This window comes from Rattus rattus, chromosome 1, assembly GCF_011064425.1.
Source record: "Rattus rattus isolate New Zealand chromosome 1, Rrattus_CSIRO_v1, whole genome shotgun sequence".
Classification (NCBI taxonomy): domain Eukaryota; kingdom Metazoa; phylum Chordata; class Mammalia; order Rodentia; family Muridae; genus Rattus; species Rattus rattus.
Window position 1 is genome coordinate 33,235,552 of NC_046154.1, and position 15,908 is coordinate 33,251,459.

General features: G+C 48.0%; 2 protein-coding genes across 2 annotated transcripts in view; one reads left to right on the plus strand and one right to left on the minus strand.

The window, feature by feature from the left end:
• Dnali1 (dynein axonemal light intermediate chain 1) lies at positions 1-10,094 on the plus strand. The gene is made up of 6 exons (XM_032898295.1): positions 1-223; positions 699-844; positions 2,269-2,438; positions 5,790-5,968; positions 6,274-6,438; positions 8,631-10,094. Exons 1-6 carry the CDS (start codon positions 143-145, stop codon positions 8,664-8,666), a joined length of 777 nt encoding a protein of 258 aa, XP_032754186.1. The 5' UTR covers positions 1-142; the 3' UTR covers positions 8,667-10,094.
• Gnl2 (G protein nucleolar 2) overlaps positions 10,041-15,908 on the minus strand; it is a 25,559-nt gene continuing 19,691 nt past the window's right edge. Inside the window, exons 13-16 of the mRNA XM_032898284.1 lie at positions 12,358-12,827; positions 11,835-11,914; positions 11,187-11,272; positions 10,041-10,229 (exon numbers count right to left, since the gene is read on the minus strand). Coding sequence (XP_032754175.1) covers positions 10,077-10,229; positions 11,187-11,272; positions 11,835-11,914; positions 12,358-12,827 — 789 coding nt within the window. The 3' untranslated portion in view covers positions 10,041-10,076. The remainder of the gene's footprint in view (positions 10,230-11,186; positions 11,273-11,834; positions 11,915-12,357; positions 12,828-15,908) is intronic.

Here is a 15,908-nt window from a genome sequence, read left to right on the forward strand (position 1 = left end):
AAAACTTGCACGCGGCCGGGCACCGCCTTCCTCCGAAGCCCCGCCCCATCCATGGGGCAAGGAGCGGAGGGGTTTCCATGGTGATCGCAAACAAGGCTCCACCCGGAGGGACCGCTACGGAGTTGCAACCCCTACAGCCACCATGATACCCCCCGCAGACTCTCTGCTCAAATATGACACCCCGGTGTTGGTGAGCCGGAATACAGAAAAACGGAGCCCCAAGGTATGAACAGGTCTCAGGAAATGCGAGATCCTACAAAATCCCGTGGGGAAAGACATCCCAGGTTTGAGGATCTCTGGAATTTCAGGAGACAGATTGCTGGGTCTGACAGCCAAGGGAACTGGGACAAGGATGGAGGTTGGGAGAAGACTACAAGAAACCTAACTGTGACCCTAGAGGACAAATTTAAGATGAGAAAGAAGTCACATGGAAAAGATGAGGCTTGTGGTGGTGAGGTCCAAGAACAGGTCTGGTTGTGACTTACCTGTGTCTACAGAGTCAGAGCAGAGGCCTTACCACCATTCTAGAAACACCAGTTCAAATACAGCGACAGAGCCAGACATATCCCTCCTGGTCTTTTGTGCTTCTGTTTATTTAGAGACCGCAGATGAGGGAAATAGGCCGGAAATGGGGAAAGCTGGACAAGAGACCGGGGCAAATCTGGAGGGACTGGACTGACTCACCTGTTTCTTCTTAGGCTCGGCCACTGAAAGTCACAGTTCAGCAGCCTGGACCCTCTGGTGTAGGCCCACAACCACCCAAGGCCAAGCTGCCCTCAACTTCCAATGTCCCAGATCCTACCAAACAAGCAGAAGAAATCTTGAATGCCATCCTGCCTCCAAGGTAGAGAGAGAGGGATGACTGGGAGAAGGTTTAAGCTCTTGGCCCCAGAACATAGGTGTCTCCCTGTGTTTTACCTTGGATTTCCCCTAAGCTTTCTGGAGTTCATGGAGTCTCATATGGCTGGATGCTCACAGCCAGCCAGGCACCCTCTAAAACCATGCCCTCCACGTTCTGAGCACTCTCGTGACTTTAGATGTCTGCTTTCACAGTTGGGTCTTCTTAGCTCAGCCCTGTTCCTCCTAAACCCCCTTCCCGATACTCTGCTTCTTTGGTATCTCATTTGGATTCCTCATAGAGAGCTTAATCCCAGCACTCTGCAAGACACAGGAGGATTGCCTCAAAGTCAAGGCCAGCCTGGACTATAGAAGGAGTACTAGGCTGGCCAGTGCTACATAACAAAGTGTGTCTCAAAAGCCTATAAATGTTCAATAAGCTTAGGCCCAGTGAGCTCACCTTTAATACCAGAACCCAGGAGGCAGAGGCAGGAAGAGTTTGAAGCTAACCTGGGCTACGCAGCCTCGCTAGAACTCTCAGAAACCTCCACCTAATGGGCTTATTTATGCCCACGACAAAAAAGCTTTCTCTCCGATTAAAAGAATCACAGAGAACCTGTGAACTTCTCCAGAGATGGAGGCCAAGAGAGAGAGAGAGGTGTCATGTATTAGTGGATTCTCTCCCACCAACACAGAAGCTTCTCCCTCTCTTGCCATTCTGCCTGCAAGCCGGTCATTGCAGAACTTGGCTGTTCCTCCAGCACAGAATTCATCATGGGCAGCCATTGCAAGCGCATCACTTTAAGAACCTCCATACTCCCAACATACACAAATGCTTCCTAGTGGGGTTGGGGGTTTAGCTCAGTGGTAGAGCACTTGCCTAGCAAGCACAAGGCCCTGGGTTCGGTCCCCAGCGCCGAGGGAAAAAAAAAAAGAGTGATTTGTCAACAAATGCTTCCTAGTGGCTTGCATGAGGTTTTTTTTTTTGTTTTTTTTGTTTTTTTTTCTTGAGCTGGGGACCGACCCAGGGCCTTGCGCTTGCTAGGCAAGTGCTCTACCACTGAGCTTAAATCCTCAACCCCTTGCACGAGGTTTATGGTGTTCTGTATCTTCACTATAAACCAGTGTAGGGGAATTCCCACCACATTCTCCATTCAAATCAAGCAGCATGACCACACATCTGTCCTCAACATGCTAGGCAGGTATGACCTGGAGCAGAGGGTCGTAATCTCATGGAGAATAGAGAGTGCCCATCTGCCCAACAGTAAGGTAGGTGTCCTGTAGAGGCTGCATAGTGGACGTGGCTTGGGAAAGAGAGGGAGGCAGAAGTGACATTGATGGCTACGCTGCCCACCCCCACTCCCTGCTCCTGCCCAGGCAGAGTTCCAAGGGCCCTCTGCTCAGGTCTGGTGGCTTGTATCTGTGTCACAGGGAGTGGGTAGAAGACACACAGCTATGGATCCAGCAGGTGTCCAGCACACCCAGCACCAGAATGGATGTGGTGCATCTCCAGGAGCAGCTGGATCTGAAGCTGCAGCAGAGGCAGGCCAGGGAGACGGGCATCTGCCCTGTGCGCAGGGAACTCTACTCCCAGTGTTTTGGTGAGTAGCCTTGGTGGTGTGTGCGCCACACACTCTCTACCTCCTTCTAGCCAAAAAACCAAGCCCTGAGTATTCCAAAGTAACCCCACCCCCCATTCAGAAATCATCCCTTCTCCTTCTGCCTGATTTCCCCTACAACTGCTAAGTCTACTCCCTTCCATTCCCAGCCTAACCTCAGCTACTCATCCATCATTCGTGGTCACTGGGGTGCCTGATCCCTCACGGGGGTTTGATTCTTATTTAGATTTAGGTTTATTTTGGGTGTGGGTGTGCATGTGCACACAAGCATGTTTTCATGAGGGCCCATGTGCATGGCATGAGTATGGAGATCAGAAGACACCTTGCAAGAATTGATTCTGTCCTTCTACCAGGCTGATTCTAGGGATTGGCTCAGGCCATCAGGCTTGGTGGCAAGTGTCTTTACCTACTGAACCATCTCACTGTCCCCTCCCCTTGATAAGTATTTGGAGTAAGGTAAGAACTTCCATTTTAGCCAGATATGGTGGCATATGCCTCTAATACAGGCCCTCAGGAGGTAGAGGCCACAGATCTCTCTGGCTTGAGCTCAAGCTGATCTACATAGTGAGTTCCAAGTTAGCCAAGTCTACCTCTAAAAAACGACTTTGAACTTTGAGTCTGTTTTTTTTTTTCCAAAGATTTCTGTAATAAGTCTATGCTAATTTTTTAAAGACAGGGTCTCGATATGTAGCCCTGGCTGGCTTGGCCTCACAGAGCTCTGCCTGCCTCTGCCTCCTGAGTGCTAGGGTTAAAGGTGTGTCATTGCTCCTGGCATAACACTTTTAAAAACAGATTTATTTATTTTATGTCTGTGAATGCTCTACCTTCATGTACACCTGCCGGCCAGAGAGGGCATCACATCCCATTACAGATGGTTGTGAGCCACCATGTGGTTGCTGGGATTTGAACTCGGGACCTCCGGAGGAGCAGCGGGTGCTCTTAACCGCTGAGACATCACTCCAGACCTGGATTTTAAAATTTATTTTTCAATGTCAAATGATCATCCCTGGAAACATACACACACAAATAGCATAAAATGGACTGAGCAGGTTGTATTTATATATTTAGAAATACATAAATTCATACTATTTCATATATATAATGTATCTATGAACAGACACATGTAGCGGGTCCTTTGCTACTTTGTGGGTTCTTTTTCCTCCTTCATTCTCCACCCTTTTCTACTCTTTTTTTTTTTTTTTTTTTTTCAGAGCTGGGGACCAACCCAAGGCCTTGCACTTGCTGAGGCAAGTGCTCTACCACTGAGCTAAATCCCCAACCCCCTTTTCTACTTTTTCAACCCCTAACAGTAGATAGGGGAGGAAAAAGGAAAGGGAAGGGGGTGACGTTGCCGTTAGAGTACTCCGTGGAGCAAGTTGGATCTTCTCAAAGTTAGGATATTTAATTTTATCTTCTCGTTTCTTTTCTGTGCACAACGACTTAACAAACTGCAGACCATGAAAACCAACAGCAGACAACCAACAACCCGTCTCCACCACCAAATCTCGGGGTCTTGGCATTTACACCCTTGAAAAGTTCCCAGAATTCCAAATGTCACGTAATCACAAAGCGGTCTGCAGCTAACAAACCCACGCCTCTGCCAGAGCACGAGGCAAATCACAGTCAGCTGCTGTGAGCAATCTGAACCAGCCCCACATCCCACCCACACCCGGAATTAGAACAGAAACATCTTCTTACAAAATTTCTGGGGGTTGGGGATTTAGCTCAGTGGTAGAGCGCTTGCCTAGCAAGTGCAAGGCCCTGGGTTTGGTCCCCAGCTCTGAAAAAAATTCTGTGTTTTTTTTAAAGAAACCAAAATTCTCACTATACACACATCATCAACAACAACAACAAAAGAGTCTGTGAATTTGAAAGGGTGTGGGGAGGTGTACACAGGAGACATTGAAGGAAGGACAAGGCAAAGGGAAAATGATATAATTGTTTTGTAAACCTTTTTTAATGTGTGTGTGCATGCACACGTGCTCTGTGTGTGCAGATACCTGTGGAGAACAGAAGAGGGCACTGGATACCCTGGAGCTGGAGTTACAGGCAATTGTGAACCACCAGACATAGGTGCTAGGAAGCAAACTCTGGTCCTCTGGAAAATTAGCAAGTGCTCTTAAACAGTGAGCTAGCTTCCAGCCCATTGTGCTAATATTTTAGTCAGGAAATTAATAGCAACCTTTATGTCTGTCCAACAACACTCAGCCCATGGGGCTGGAGAGATGGCTCAGCGGTTAAGACCACTGCTCTTCCAGAGGTCCTGAGTTCAATTCCCAGCAACCACATGATGGCTCAAAACCATCTGTAAAGGGATCTGATGCCCTCTTCTGGTGTGTCTGAGGACAGCTACAGTGTACTCATATACCTAAAATAAATAAATAATTAAAAAAAAAACAAACTCCGCCCAGCCCACATTCCAGAACAATGCTGCTGTCATTTGTACTTGGATGACGTGAGACTTGAAGATGTGCCTGATGTGCCCACTGAATGCTGATATCAATGGCTACCCTCTGCTCCGTCACCCTAATGCTATGGGCTCCCAACTGCAAACTCTCCCAACCTCTCAGGCAGATTCAGATTCAGCAAACTGGCTTTAGCCTGCTAAGTATGAGTGTGGCTTGCCCTCCAATTTGGAGACTTATAAAGGGAGAGAAGCAAGTTCTTGACCCTGCTGCTCTTAGTCCCAAACCAGTCTAGCAAAGAGGAGCCGATCCCCTCTCCCCTCCTTCCCCACAGACAGGGTTTCTCTGTGTAGCCCTGTAGACCAGGGTGGCCTGGAACTCAGAGATCCGCCTGCCTCTGCCTCCAGAGTGTTAGAATTAAAGGCATGCGCCACCACTGCCTGACTTAACAGCAGCATTTTTAAACACCACCGTTTGAGAATGCTAGTTCATTTGATATCTGCTTTGTGCCTGAACATGGAAGCGAGGGGGACCAATTGCCACAAACACACCTGAGGCTCTAGTCCCTCTCTCCATGCCAAGCTCACTGACATGCTTCTTTCTTTTTTTTCTTTTTCTTTTTCTTTTTTCTTTCTTTCTTTCTTTCTTTCTTTTTTTCTTTCTTTTTTTTTTTTTTTCAGAGCTGGGGACCGAACCCAGGGCCTTGCACTTGCTAGGCAAGCGCTCTACCACTGAGCTAAATCCCCAACCCAGCGCCTGCCTCTTTACATGGGTGTTGGGTGTCCTACCTTCTCCAGTTGTCGTGGTCGCTGATCCGTGCCTATGAGAACATACCCTAAGTCCTTCCCCAGAGTAAAGGTGGCTTGCTATAGGCAAAGTGCACACCCTCTCACCAGTGACTTTTGTCTCCCTGTGTGCATGTTGGAAGATGAGCTGATCCGGGAGGTCACCATCAACTGTGCAGAGAGAGGACTGCTGTTGCTGCGTGTCCGGGATGAGATCCGCATGACCATCGCTGCCTACCAGACTCTGTATGAAAGCAGTGTGGCATTTGGCATGAGGAAGGCACTGCAGGCCGAACAGGGGAAGTCAGACATGGAGAGGAAAGTGAGTGGGGTTGACTGTGTTCCCATGGCTCCCAGACTCTTCTGTAAATCTCAGGGTGTGTGGTTGTCATTGTAACCCTGAATTCTGGCCCCCAGGGTATCCTCCACGCTAATACTGCAAAGCCTCAGTGAGGAGTGGTCTTGTCTAATTCACTCCATGTCAGTCACTGACTTCCCACTGGGTGGCAGTGCATACCCTGGCATTGTCTTAGGTTGGGCTGTTGTGTCCCAAGTTGCCTCACCCAGGCTCTTACAGCACTCATCCACTTGGGGGATGCCCCAGGATGATGGCCATTCTGTCTTCAGATTACAGAACTGGAGACAGAAAAGAGAGACTTGGAGAGGCAAGTGAATGAACAGAAGGCGAAATGTGAGGCCACCGAGAAGCGGGAGAGCGAGAGGCGACAGGTGGAGGAGAAGAAGCACAATGAGGAGATCCAGTTCCTGAAACGGACTAATCAGCAACTGAAGGTAAAAGGGGCCCAGGTCCAAGCTCCCGCCCACAGGGGCCAAACCTACAGAGTGTTTCCCACCCGTGACTTCATTTTTGGAAGTAGTGGCGACTCAATGTCGTGAAGAACACTAGGCAGATATTACACCCCTAAACTCCATCTCCAGCCCTCCTTTTGCCTTTCCTTGTTTGGATGTTTGGAGACGGGGTCTCATGTAGCTCAGGCTAACCTTTAGCTCACATCCTTCCTTTGGGATACAGCCAAGCACACCATGCCCAGCTTTCCTTTAATTTTTTTTTTTAAAGAGTTTTTAGGATTTTTCTTTTTTTTTCTTCCAAATCTGTATGAATGTTTTGCCTGCATGCTCACACACCCACATGTGTGCTTGATGTATCCGCTGGAACTGGAGGGATGGTTGGTGGTAAGTTACCTCATGGGTGCTAGGAAACAAACCCAGATCTTCTGCAAGAGCCATGGGTAGGTACCCTTACCTGCTAAGCCATCTTTCCAGCCCTTCTTTTAGTTTTCAGTTGGAAACAGGACCCGAGTTTCCTAGGCTTTCCTTGAACTCACTCTAACCCAGGGAGGCCTTGAACTTCAAATTCTGCTTCTGCCTTTCCAGTAACAGTGATTACAAGTCTCTGCCCATGGCTTTTAAATGTTGGCCCACTTGTACTGCCAAGGAGTAAGGGAAGCTGACTGGGGCTAGGGTGTGGCTCCTTTGCTACATTCTTTATGCCTTTAGTTGGGAAGGAAGCCTATTCTCAGCAATAAAATACCTCAGCTGCCTCTCCACTGTAGCGCCATCTCATGCCTGCCAATCCGTTTTCCTCCTGGGAAGAAGATGCTCATAACCAGAGAGGATGCAAGTGTCTGTCCCCTCAAGCTGGTCACTGGAGTCTTCCTCCACAGACCAGGTCTCCTCAGCAGGCTCCAACAGGAGTGTTATCTACCCCACCCCCACCCCATCTTGATGCACTATGACAGCAGAGGCTTTTGAGGGGAAGTGTATGTGGGAAGCCCCCTAAGTGAATGCCAGAGGAACCCAGCTATAGGTGGTTTTCCTCAGCCCAAGTAAGGAGCTGGGAAAGAGGGCTGGGCAAGAAAAAGGAATTGTTACAGGCTGCAAAGGCTGAGCCCCAGACAAGCAGCACTGCCTATCACAGAGCAATTCCCCTTCCCGCCCTCCTTCAAGACAGGCTTTCTCTATGTAGCCCTGGCTGTCCTGGAATTGTAGACCAGGCTGACCCTGAACTCAAAGATCCAACTGCCTCGGCCTCCCAAGTAAAGGGATTAAAGGCTACAGGACAATGTTTATAAAGTTATTGGCCACTCCCAGATATGCTGAGCAGAAGCTATAGGGTTTGTGCCCAACAGTGCACGTTTGTTGAGCCTCACTTCTAAATATGGAATCTATAAGCAGCTCCCTCCTCCCTCCCTCACCTAAAGCCAAAGTTCTTGTGCTTGAGATAAGGCTCTGTATGAGCCATCAGCGGGAGATGAGAGATTTCCATAGTTGCTGGAGACTTCCCCAGCCAGATGCAAACTGTTGACTCGGCAGATTCCAAAGCTGGTTTCTTAGTTCCAACAAGAGAAAGCTGAATACCTTAGCATCCTTCTACCATCCAAAGGCAGCCTTGAAAGCCCAGGGTGAAGGATTCTTTACAAGCAAGTTCTTTGATTGGCTCAAAGCTGCCCTACAAAGAAAAGTGTTTTCAGTCCGCAGGGTAGACCTTAAGGATCTGTCCACATATCACTGCACTAAATCACTATGCTGGCTGCTAGAGGGAGGGAATAAATAACCCCCGAGTGTCCTAGCTTTTCCTACTCACTGGTAGCAATTTCCTCTAATTGAGTGTAAAGTTGTCACGGCGGCTGATAATTTGCTGTTTTCTAAGACTTCTGGTCCCAGCAGAGCTCCATGTACTAACCCAGAGAGGCAAATGTTTAACCTAGTGGACATACCCAGGCTTAAAGGAGCTATGGAAAAACCACTATTTCAACAGCTTTTATTCCATTTCCCTTTCTGTGCTATAACACACTGAGCTATCATCCTATCAGTTTGTAACAAAACCATGCCAAACCTGAATCCAGCTGATCTAGAAAATACAGAGCTGGGTCAGAAGAGGGGATGCTCAAAGTGGCAGCCTCTGGGCTATTCCTCAAGGTGCGAGATGCAAATATTAATGGGGTTTTGTTCTTGTGTTTCAGGCCCAACTGGAAGGCATTATCGCACCGAAGAAGTGATAATTTCCACATGGGTCTCAGCAGGTCCCTTGCCCCATAAGCCCATTGTAATAAAAAGCCAGTTTCCTGAGTGAACCAGCCATCCCCTCCCCAGTCCCCACTCATGCGATTGTTAGAACTGTTGTCCCCGTGTCATGAAACACCTAAGGTCTGGCGCCAGGGTCCTGGCTGGGTAATGGAAGGTGGTGGAACCCTGTCCATGTGTGGTTCATAAATTGGCTGGCCTGGGTCTTTGTCACCTCACTAACTTAGGGAGCAAGTGTTTCCCTAAAGAGACACCTTTGCACCGAGTGCAGTTCCCAGCTCACCGGCCCCACCCCCCCCATGTCACCTCTCTAATGTAAGCTTCAGCACCTTGTTTTGGAGTTTGGTTTTAGACTGTATCGTCTCATTCCCAACTACCAAGTCAGCAGGACCCTGTCCTTAGTCTCTTTGGCTCCAAGAAGAGACAACAGCAGAGTCAAAGCCATGCTCACTGAGAGGTACGAAAGTCTAGGTGTCTTGAGAGCTGTCTGCACCCCAGATCCTCCTCCTGCTGGACACTCCCTAACTAGCTAGTATGAACAGCTGAGGAGGTGGCCACCTCACATGGAGCTCTAGACAAGACTGGACTGAAGGCAGAGTGTAGATCCAGAAGACTTAAATTACAGACAGATCTCCACTAGGGGGAAACCCAGGGCGGGAGAGGATGAGCTTGGTGACACCCACCATTCAATCAAGTGACAAGGAACTGTTCTTATACTGGAGCTAACATTTCCTTCCAGTTGGTAGGAAGGCCTCAAGTCCACAGTAGCCTGAAGGGGGGCCAGAGGGGTTCACTCCTGGGCAGCTCTGACCTCCAGCCCAGTCTAAGCTTACTGCAAGGCCTCTGAACCCCAAGTGCTGTTCTGAGTTGACTGGATCCCAACACTCAGACCTCATACTAGAAGTCACATCTTGGACCCTCACCCAGTATCCTGAGGAATTAGGTCACCACTAGCATAACCTGCCCATGAAACAATGTCCCTGTGGTGTGCTGGCTTTGTGGGTGGTGCAGGAAAGCATATGTACCCTAACAAGCCAAAGTTGCTGGATCCCTCCTCCTGTCTCCAAGCCTCACCTGAATGTCTCTGAAGCACTTGTGCTTTGTACACTCTAGGCCCCAGTGCCACTTAGTAGTGTAAGAGGAACACCCATGTCCACAGACACACACAAGAGCGTCAGTCACATGCTGGAGGAACTAAGGGCCAGGCCAAGTGTTTGAGAAACTCTGGGGTTGAGGATTTCCTGTTGCCACTAGAACTGGGGTACACCCTCACCACTGGGCTTCCCAAGTGTGCTGTGCCTTATAGATGCCACCCGGGCATGGGAAAGTAAACACAGTTCCTACTGGCATATTTTTGTATAATTTAATAAACAGCTTTCTAGCTGTTACTGCTTCTGTCTGAACTTCTTATGTCTGTGTTTCTGTCCCTCTGAGTCATTCGTCTTCTTTTTGTTCCTGTTTCTGTTTTTCACGTTGTGTGTTTCATAGTAGCGCACACCGACTTTTTTGGATTGTTGCTGCCGAGCTGCTCTCCTCCGCTGCAAACATACAAAAAGGAAACCAGTCACACACTGACTGACGGTCATGAGACAGGAACCCTCACCCTGCCTGTGCAGCTCCCACAGCAATGGAAGCAGAGTTGGGGGACTGTCCACCTTAGACCCGAAGAGCAGCAGCAACTCTCACTGGCCCAGCCCTTGTCCCTCTCCCCAGCAGGGCTGCTTCAGCTCTGCTCAGCTCCTTCCCAAAGCTGTCCTTGCTAGGGTCAGCCATCTGCCTGCCTCACCAGCTCTACTCTTTGTGCGTCACCTCCGGAAGTCACCCAAAATCTTCCAGTTCTTCAGGCCAATAGGACACAGGTGTGAAGGTGATGGCCTAGAACTCCTGAAACCTAAAACTTAGACTCAAGGACCTTCATTCCGTGGGCCACGTCTTGACTCAAATTACTTCCATCAGATCGCTAGCATATGGGGTTCCTAGGACTCCCAGCTCTAAACTCTCATTTCAGAAAGAACAGATTCTGGGAACTAAAGTTTTTGGCTGCGTATGATAGCTTACACCTGCAATCCCACCACTTGAGGTAGTCAGGGATAAGGGAGCACCCAAGTCTGAGGATAACCAGGGCCTGCACACCAAGACCCTGCCTCAAAAACAACTAAACAAACCAAAGTGGTTGAGAAGCTCCACTCCCAGGACCCACCAAGCTGCCCTCTGAGCTCCGGGTGCTCAGTCACCATGGTGGGAGATGCCCGCACACACGCATGCATACAAAATAAACGAAACAAACAAACCTCAAAATGGATTTCCACTGCTCTTTTCTTGATTTCTTCCCCCACGACAGGGTCTCACGGTGCAGCCCTGGCTGTCCAGGCAGCCTTGAGCTTACAGCCTCCGCCTGCCTCTGCCTCCCATACTGGGACTAAGCATGGCGGGCATGCACTAGCTAGACTTCTACCTCTGTGCCCGTATCTCATCAGAAGGAGGAGGATACTTACTTCCTTACACGTCAGCATCCTCTGAGTTTTATCTGAAGGCTCTTCTTCCATCTGTGCATTCCATTTCCTTGCCCTTTTGGTGGGTGCTGGACACAAAAGACACACAAAACACAGGAGGTTAACACTAGAGACTACTGTGGGAACAAGCCCCATGTAAGGAGCCAGAGAGGAGCAGGGTTACAAGCAGGCCACGGTCACAGTGGGGTTCAACCTGCATCATGTAGAAACTATCGGTAACTTTATGAAATATCTGTGGTGGTTTGGATGAAAATGGTAACAACAGGCTCATGTTTGAATACTTGGCAGCTAGTTGATGGAACTACTTGGAAAAGGTGTTATGTGTCATAGAGGTGGGCTCTGAGGCTAAACAACCCCAATGCACTGCTTGTTTGGTCCTGTGCTATCCCCACAGCAATAGAAAAGTCAGACAGACCTCCTGCCTCCACTCTTCTGCAGACTCTTCTGTCTGACTCTGAAGCAGCATTTCTAAGTCATCAACTGTATCTTTAGAAATGTGCAGAACCTCAAGTGGAGAGTTTAGCTTGCATGGTAAGTAGAATGCGGAACCAGATGCTAGGTACCTGCCTGCATAAAGGAAATTATCCCAAAGCTACAAATCCTATCTAAATGGTTCAGAGACTTGATTACCTGCATCACTGACTTCTGCAGACGCTTTCTTCTCTTCTTCATACTTTGCAAAAACCTTTTCACTTAAGTCTTTGGATATTCTGAAAGATAAAAACAAAATCACACAGCTGCTCCTTTTTAACTGATCTGAAAATGCCAATCTGGAGAGATGAAGAAAAGGAAATTCCGTCAGGCTCATGGTGATTGCCGGGTGACACAGCCAATGACCAGCCATTTGTACAGCTCCTGGTTAGAATACTAGGTAATCAAGCCCCATGAGCTTCAGGTGGCTGAAGATGAGAAGTTTACAGATTGTTCTTTAAAGCAACCATTCCTAGCTCCCTGTTCAGACTGGGAGACTGGGACTAGAGCTAGGCGATGGGGCACTTGCCTGGGACTAGAGCTAGGCGGTAGAGCACTTGCCTGACAGATACAGGCCCTGGCTTCTGTCCTAAGTACTTTAAAACCCTAATGCCAAAGCCAATGTTCATGGCAAGTGAGAACAGAACAGGTAAGCTAATTAGTAAGAAGAAGAAAATATTACCTGATGGCAGAGAACTTTTTAGCTTTGGCTTTATTTAGAAACTTCTGGTACTTGGCAATCTTCTCATCTAGGGCTCTGATCACAGCTTTGGTGTCATTTCCCACTGGTCCTCCCCACGTGTCTCGGGAACACTCTTCCTCAGCATCCTCTCCTGGCTGCTCCTGCTCCTGTTCTTCCTCCTCCGCAGAGCTTTCCATATCTTCCAAGTCTGACATGTCCACAGGCACCAGGTCGTCCACGGGCACCAGGTCGTCCGCAGAGAACTGAGGCCCTACATTGATTTTACCAAAGTTCTGGCGAACCCGTGCGAGGATCTGTTGCATCTCTGAGTTTTCATCCTGGGAACTGCCTGCTTCTGGCTCCTTTTCAATGACAGAGTCTGACCTTTCGACTTCTGTTTCTATGGTCTCCTCTTCTGGGTTGTTCTGCGTTGTTTCTGTGGTAACTTCCAATGGTGAGGAGGGTGGAAGCTAGTGAGGACCAAAAGATGTAGGAGAAGGGAACACAGAATCAGATAGGAGAACCATGCTTCAACTGCTACTGGCTCTCAGATAAGCAGTCCTCCTCTAGGATCTAAGCCAACAGAACTAGACACAGCAGCCAGCACTATAAAGGAGCCTTTCATCTTTATAAAGGACAGAGCTGTGGTTTAGGAGGAAGGGAACCGACCCAACGAAACCAAGACAATGGTGTCCTCCTTGGGTATCAGGAAAAAGGAGACAGAGAAGTAACATAGAAAAATGGAAGACACAAATCCATAGAAACTTTCCAAGACACTTTCCATAGAAAGTGGAAGCCAGGCTAAAGGGGTACCAGAAAGTATAAGGAGAGATGTGGGGAGGACAGAATTCAGAATGAGCTCTAGAAACACTGAGATGACTGGCCTATTGTAGGTATTCATGCAAAGTCAGCATGTGCCAAGCTTTCCTCAGCATCTCACATGTGGACCATTTTATGACCCAAACTCACACAGTGACTCTCCAAAGTCGAGAGTGACTGGGAAAATGCTAAACAAGTCCAGAATCCATAAAATGCAGGAAACTGCAAAAAGGTTTGTACATTTTTGAATTGGCTTGGCAGGTAAAGGTACTTGCTGCCCAATCTGACAACCTGAGTTCAACCCCCAGAATTCACATGGTGAAAAGCGAGAACCAACTCCCCAAAGCTGTTCAGATCCTCACAAATATCATGTACATGTCTGTGATACACAGGCATAGGCACACGGGCACATAGAAACTAATTTTAATTTGTATATTTTGTAGAGATTTCTAGATTTCTTTTTTCTTTTAAGATAGGGTTTCTCTGTGTAGCCTTGGCTATCCCAGACTGCACTCTATAGACCAGGCTAGCCTAAAACTCAGAAATCCACCTAACTCTTCCTTCCAAGTGCTGGGATTAAAGGTATGAGCCATCATGTCTAGCGATTTCTAGCTTTCTGAACTTTAAGAAATTACTACTTCACCAACAAGAAAAGGAGGATGAAACCAAAAAAGATACAAAGGAGAAACACTGAATAAGGATAATTGTGCTTCAGAGTTAGATCTCTAAGGAGGTACCTGTTCCTCAGAAGCCTTCCCTAACTTCCACTCACAAGTCCTCCCCCTTATCCTGGCAGAGTGCTCACAGTACCCTCAATTCCCATAACTTGGCTATATTCAAGCACAGTAAACATACGTTCTTGGCACAGAGGCCTAAATCCTCTGGACACTCCCCAGAGCTGTGTTGTCTTCCATATGCACGAGCACACCTGAATGGAAGCTAATGTGCTACAGGCTGGGAATCTAGCTGACTTCACATAGGACCTGCCTACTAGAAAGATTCAGGCAACACTCACAGTTTCACCTCCAACCTTTGGGGAAAGAGGAGGGGCCTGAAACTGAGCTGAATCCTATAGCCACTGATTCACCTACATAATAAAGAACTCCTCCAGGATGGTAAAGACTCTGATATGCCTACCCAGTGCGAAAACAGAAATTGCTGTCTGTAAAAGTTAAGTCTGGTTCTTCCTCCCAGCCTGATTCTCACAGAAATAAAATTCAGACTCAAATTATATTTACAAATACCTTGGCCATATAACCAGGCTCTTCCCTGACTGGATCCTAACTTCACATAACTCCAGTCTCCATTTTGTCACATGGCTCATTACCTGTGCTCAGATATATACATCCACCTCACATCTTCCTGGGTCAATCTCCTGTACCTGGCACTATCCCAGAATCCTGTCTACAGGATGGCCCACTTGCTATTTCCTGCCTAAGTAATCAAATTTATTATTGGCAGGTGCCATAGCAACAGACACAAGATATTTTCTCTACAGCTGTCTCTTCCCTACCTTGCCTAGGCATGGCTTCCACTGAGCTGCTCTGACCTTTAGCTATTGTGGTGAACTGGTCATCAAAGATAAAAGTACTTTGCTGAGTTTCTCCTCAAGCAAATCACACCCCAGAGCCTTCAATTTGTAGCTGATTTAACTGTAATGCTAAGGGGGAGCAGGCTGTGGGACTCAAGTCCATGATTTGTGGGGTCTCCACTAATTCCAGAAGTTAAAATCAGAACCTCCTTAGAGTCAGAGACCTGCAGAAGTGGAGTGGACATCCACTGACATATCTGATGTCCACCACACACATGTACTTGTCACACACATGTCAGAGACCTGCAGAAGTGGAGTGGACATCCACTGACATATCTGATGTCCACCACACACATGTACTTGTCACACACATGTCAGAGACCTGCAGAAGTAGAGTGGACATCCACTGACGTATCTGATGTCCACCACACACATGTACTTGTCACACACATGTCAGAGACCTGCAGAAGTGGAGTGGACATCCACTGACATATCTGATGTCCACCACACACATGTACTTACATTACACACCTGACCTCCATGCCTCACTAGAATCTAAGTACATCAGGGCAGGGACCTGACTGCTTTTCACAGTGGCCTCTCTGCCACAGAGGGCTAGGAGCTCCACCCTGGTTGTTGAATGAATGGATTAATGAGTGAATGAACGATATCACTTACAGAGCAGAGAAAGAGAGAGAGAGAGAGAGAGAGAGAGAGAGAGAGAGAGAGACTGCTGTACTTGGTTCTGGTTTTCGAGAGAAGATGGAGGAAAGCCAGATGTCAATCTCAGGTGCGCCCAGTCTTTTTTCCCCCCTAAGACAGGGTTTCTCTGTGTGTCCTTGGCTGCTCTGCCTCGATTTAGGTGTGTGCACCACTGTCACCTGACAGCATGCTAAGTTTCTTTTTTGTATATAAGTACACTGTAGCTGTCCTCACTGGAAGAGGGCATCAGATTTCATTACAGATGGTTGTAAGTCACCATGTATTTTCTGGGAATTGAACTCAGGACCTCTGGAAGAGCAGTCTTAACCTCTGCGCCATATCTCCAGCCCTTAGGCTGTTTTTAACGCTGGAGAAAAATACCCAAATGGAACCAACCACCTTGCTTCAGTAAAGAGGTATTTCCAGGAGAAGACCAGAGCTACAAGATCCCAATGATGGAACACAAAACCCCAAGCCATCACTTCCAGAGACCCCGCTG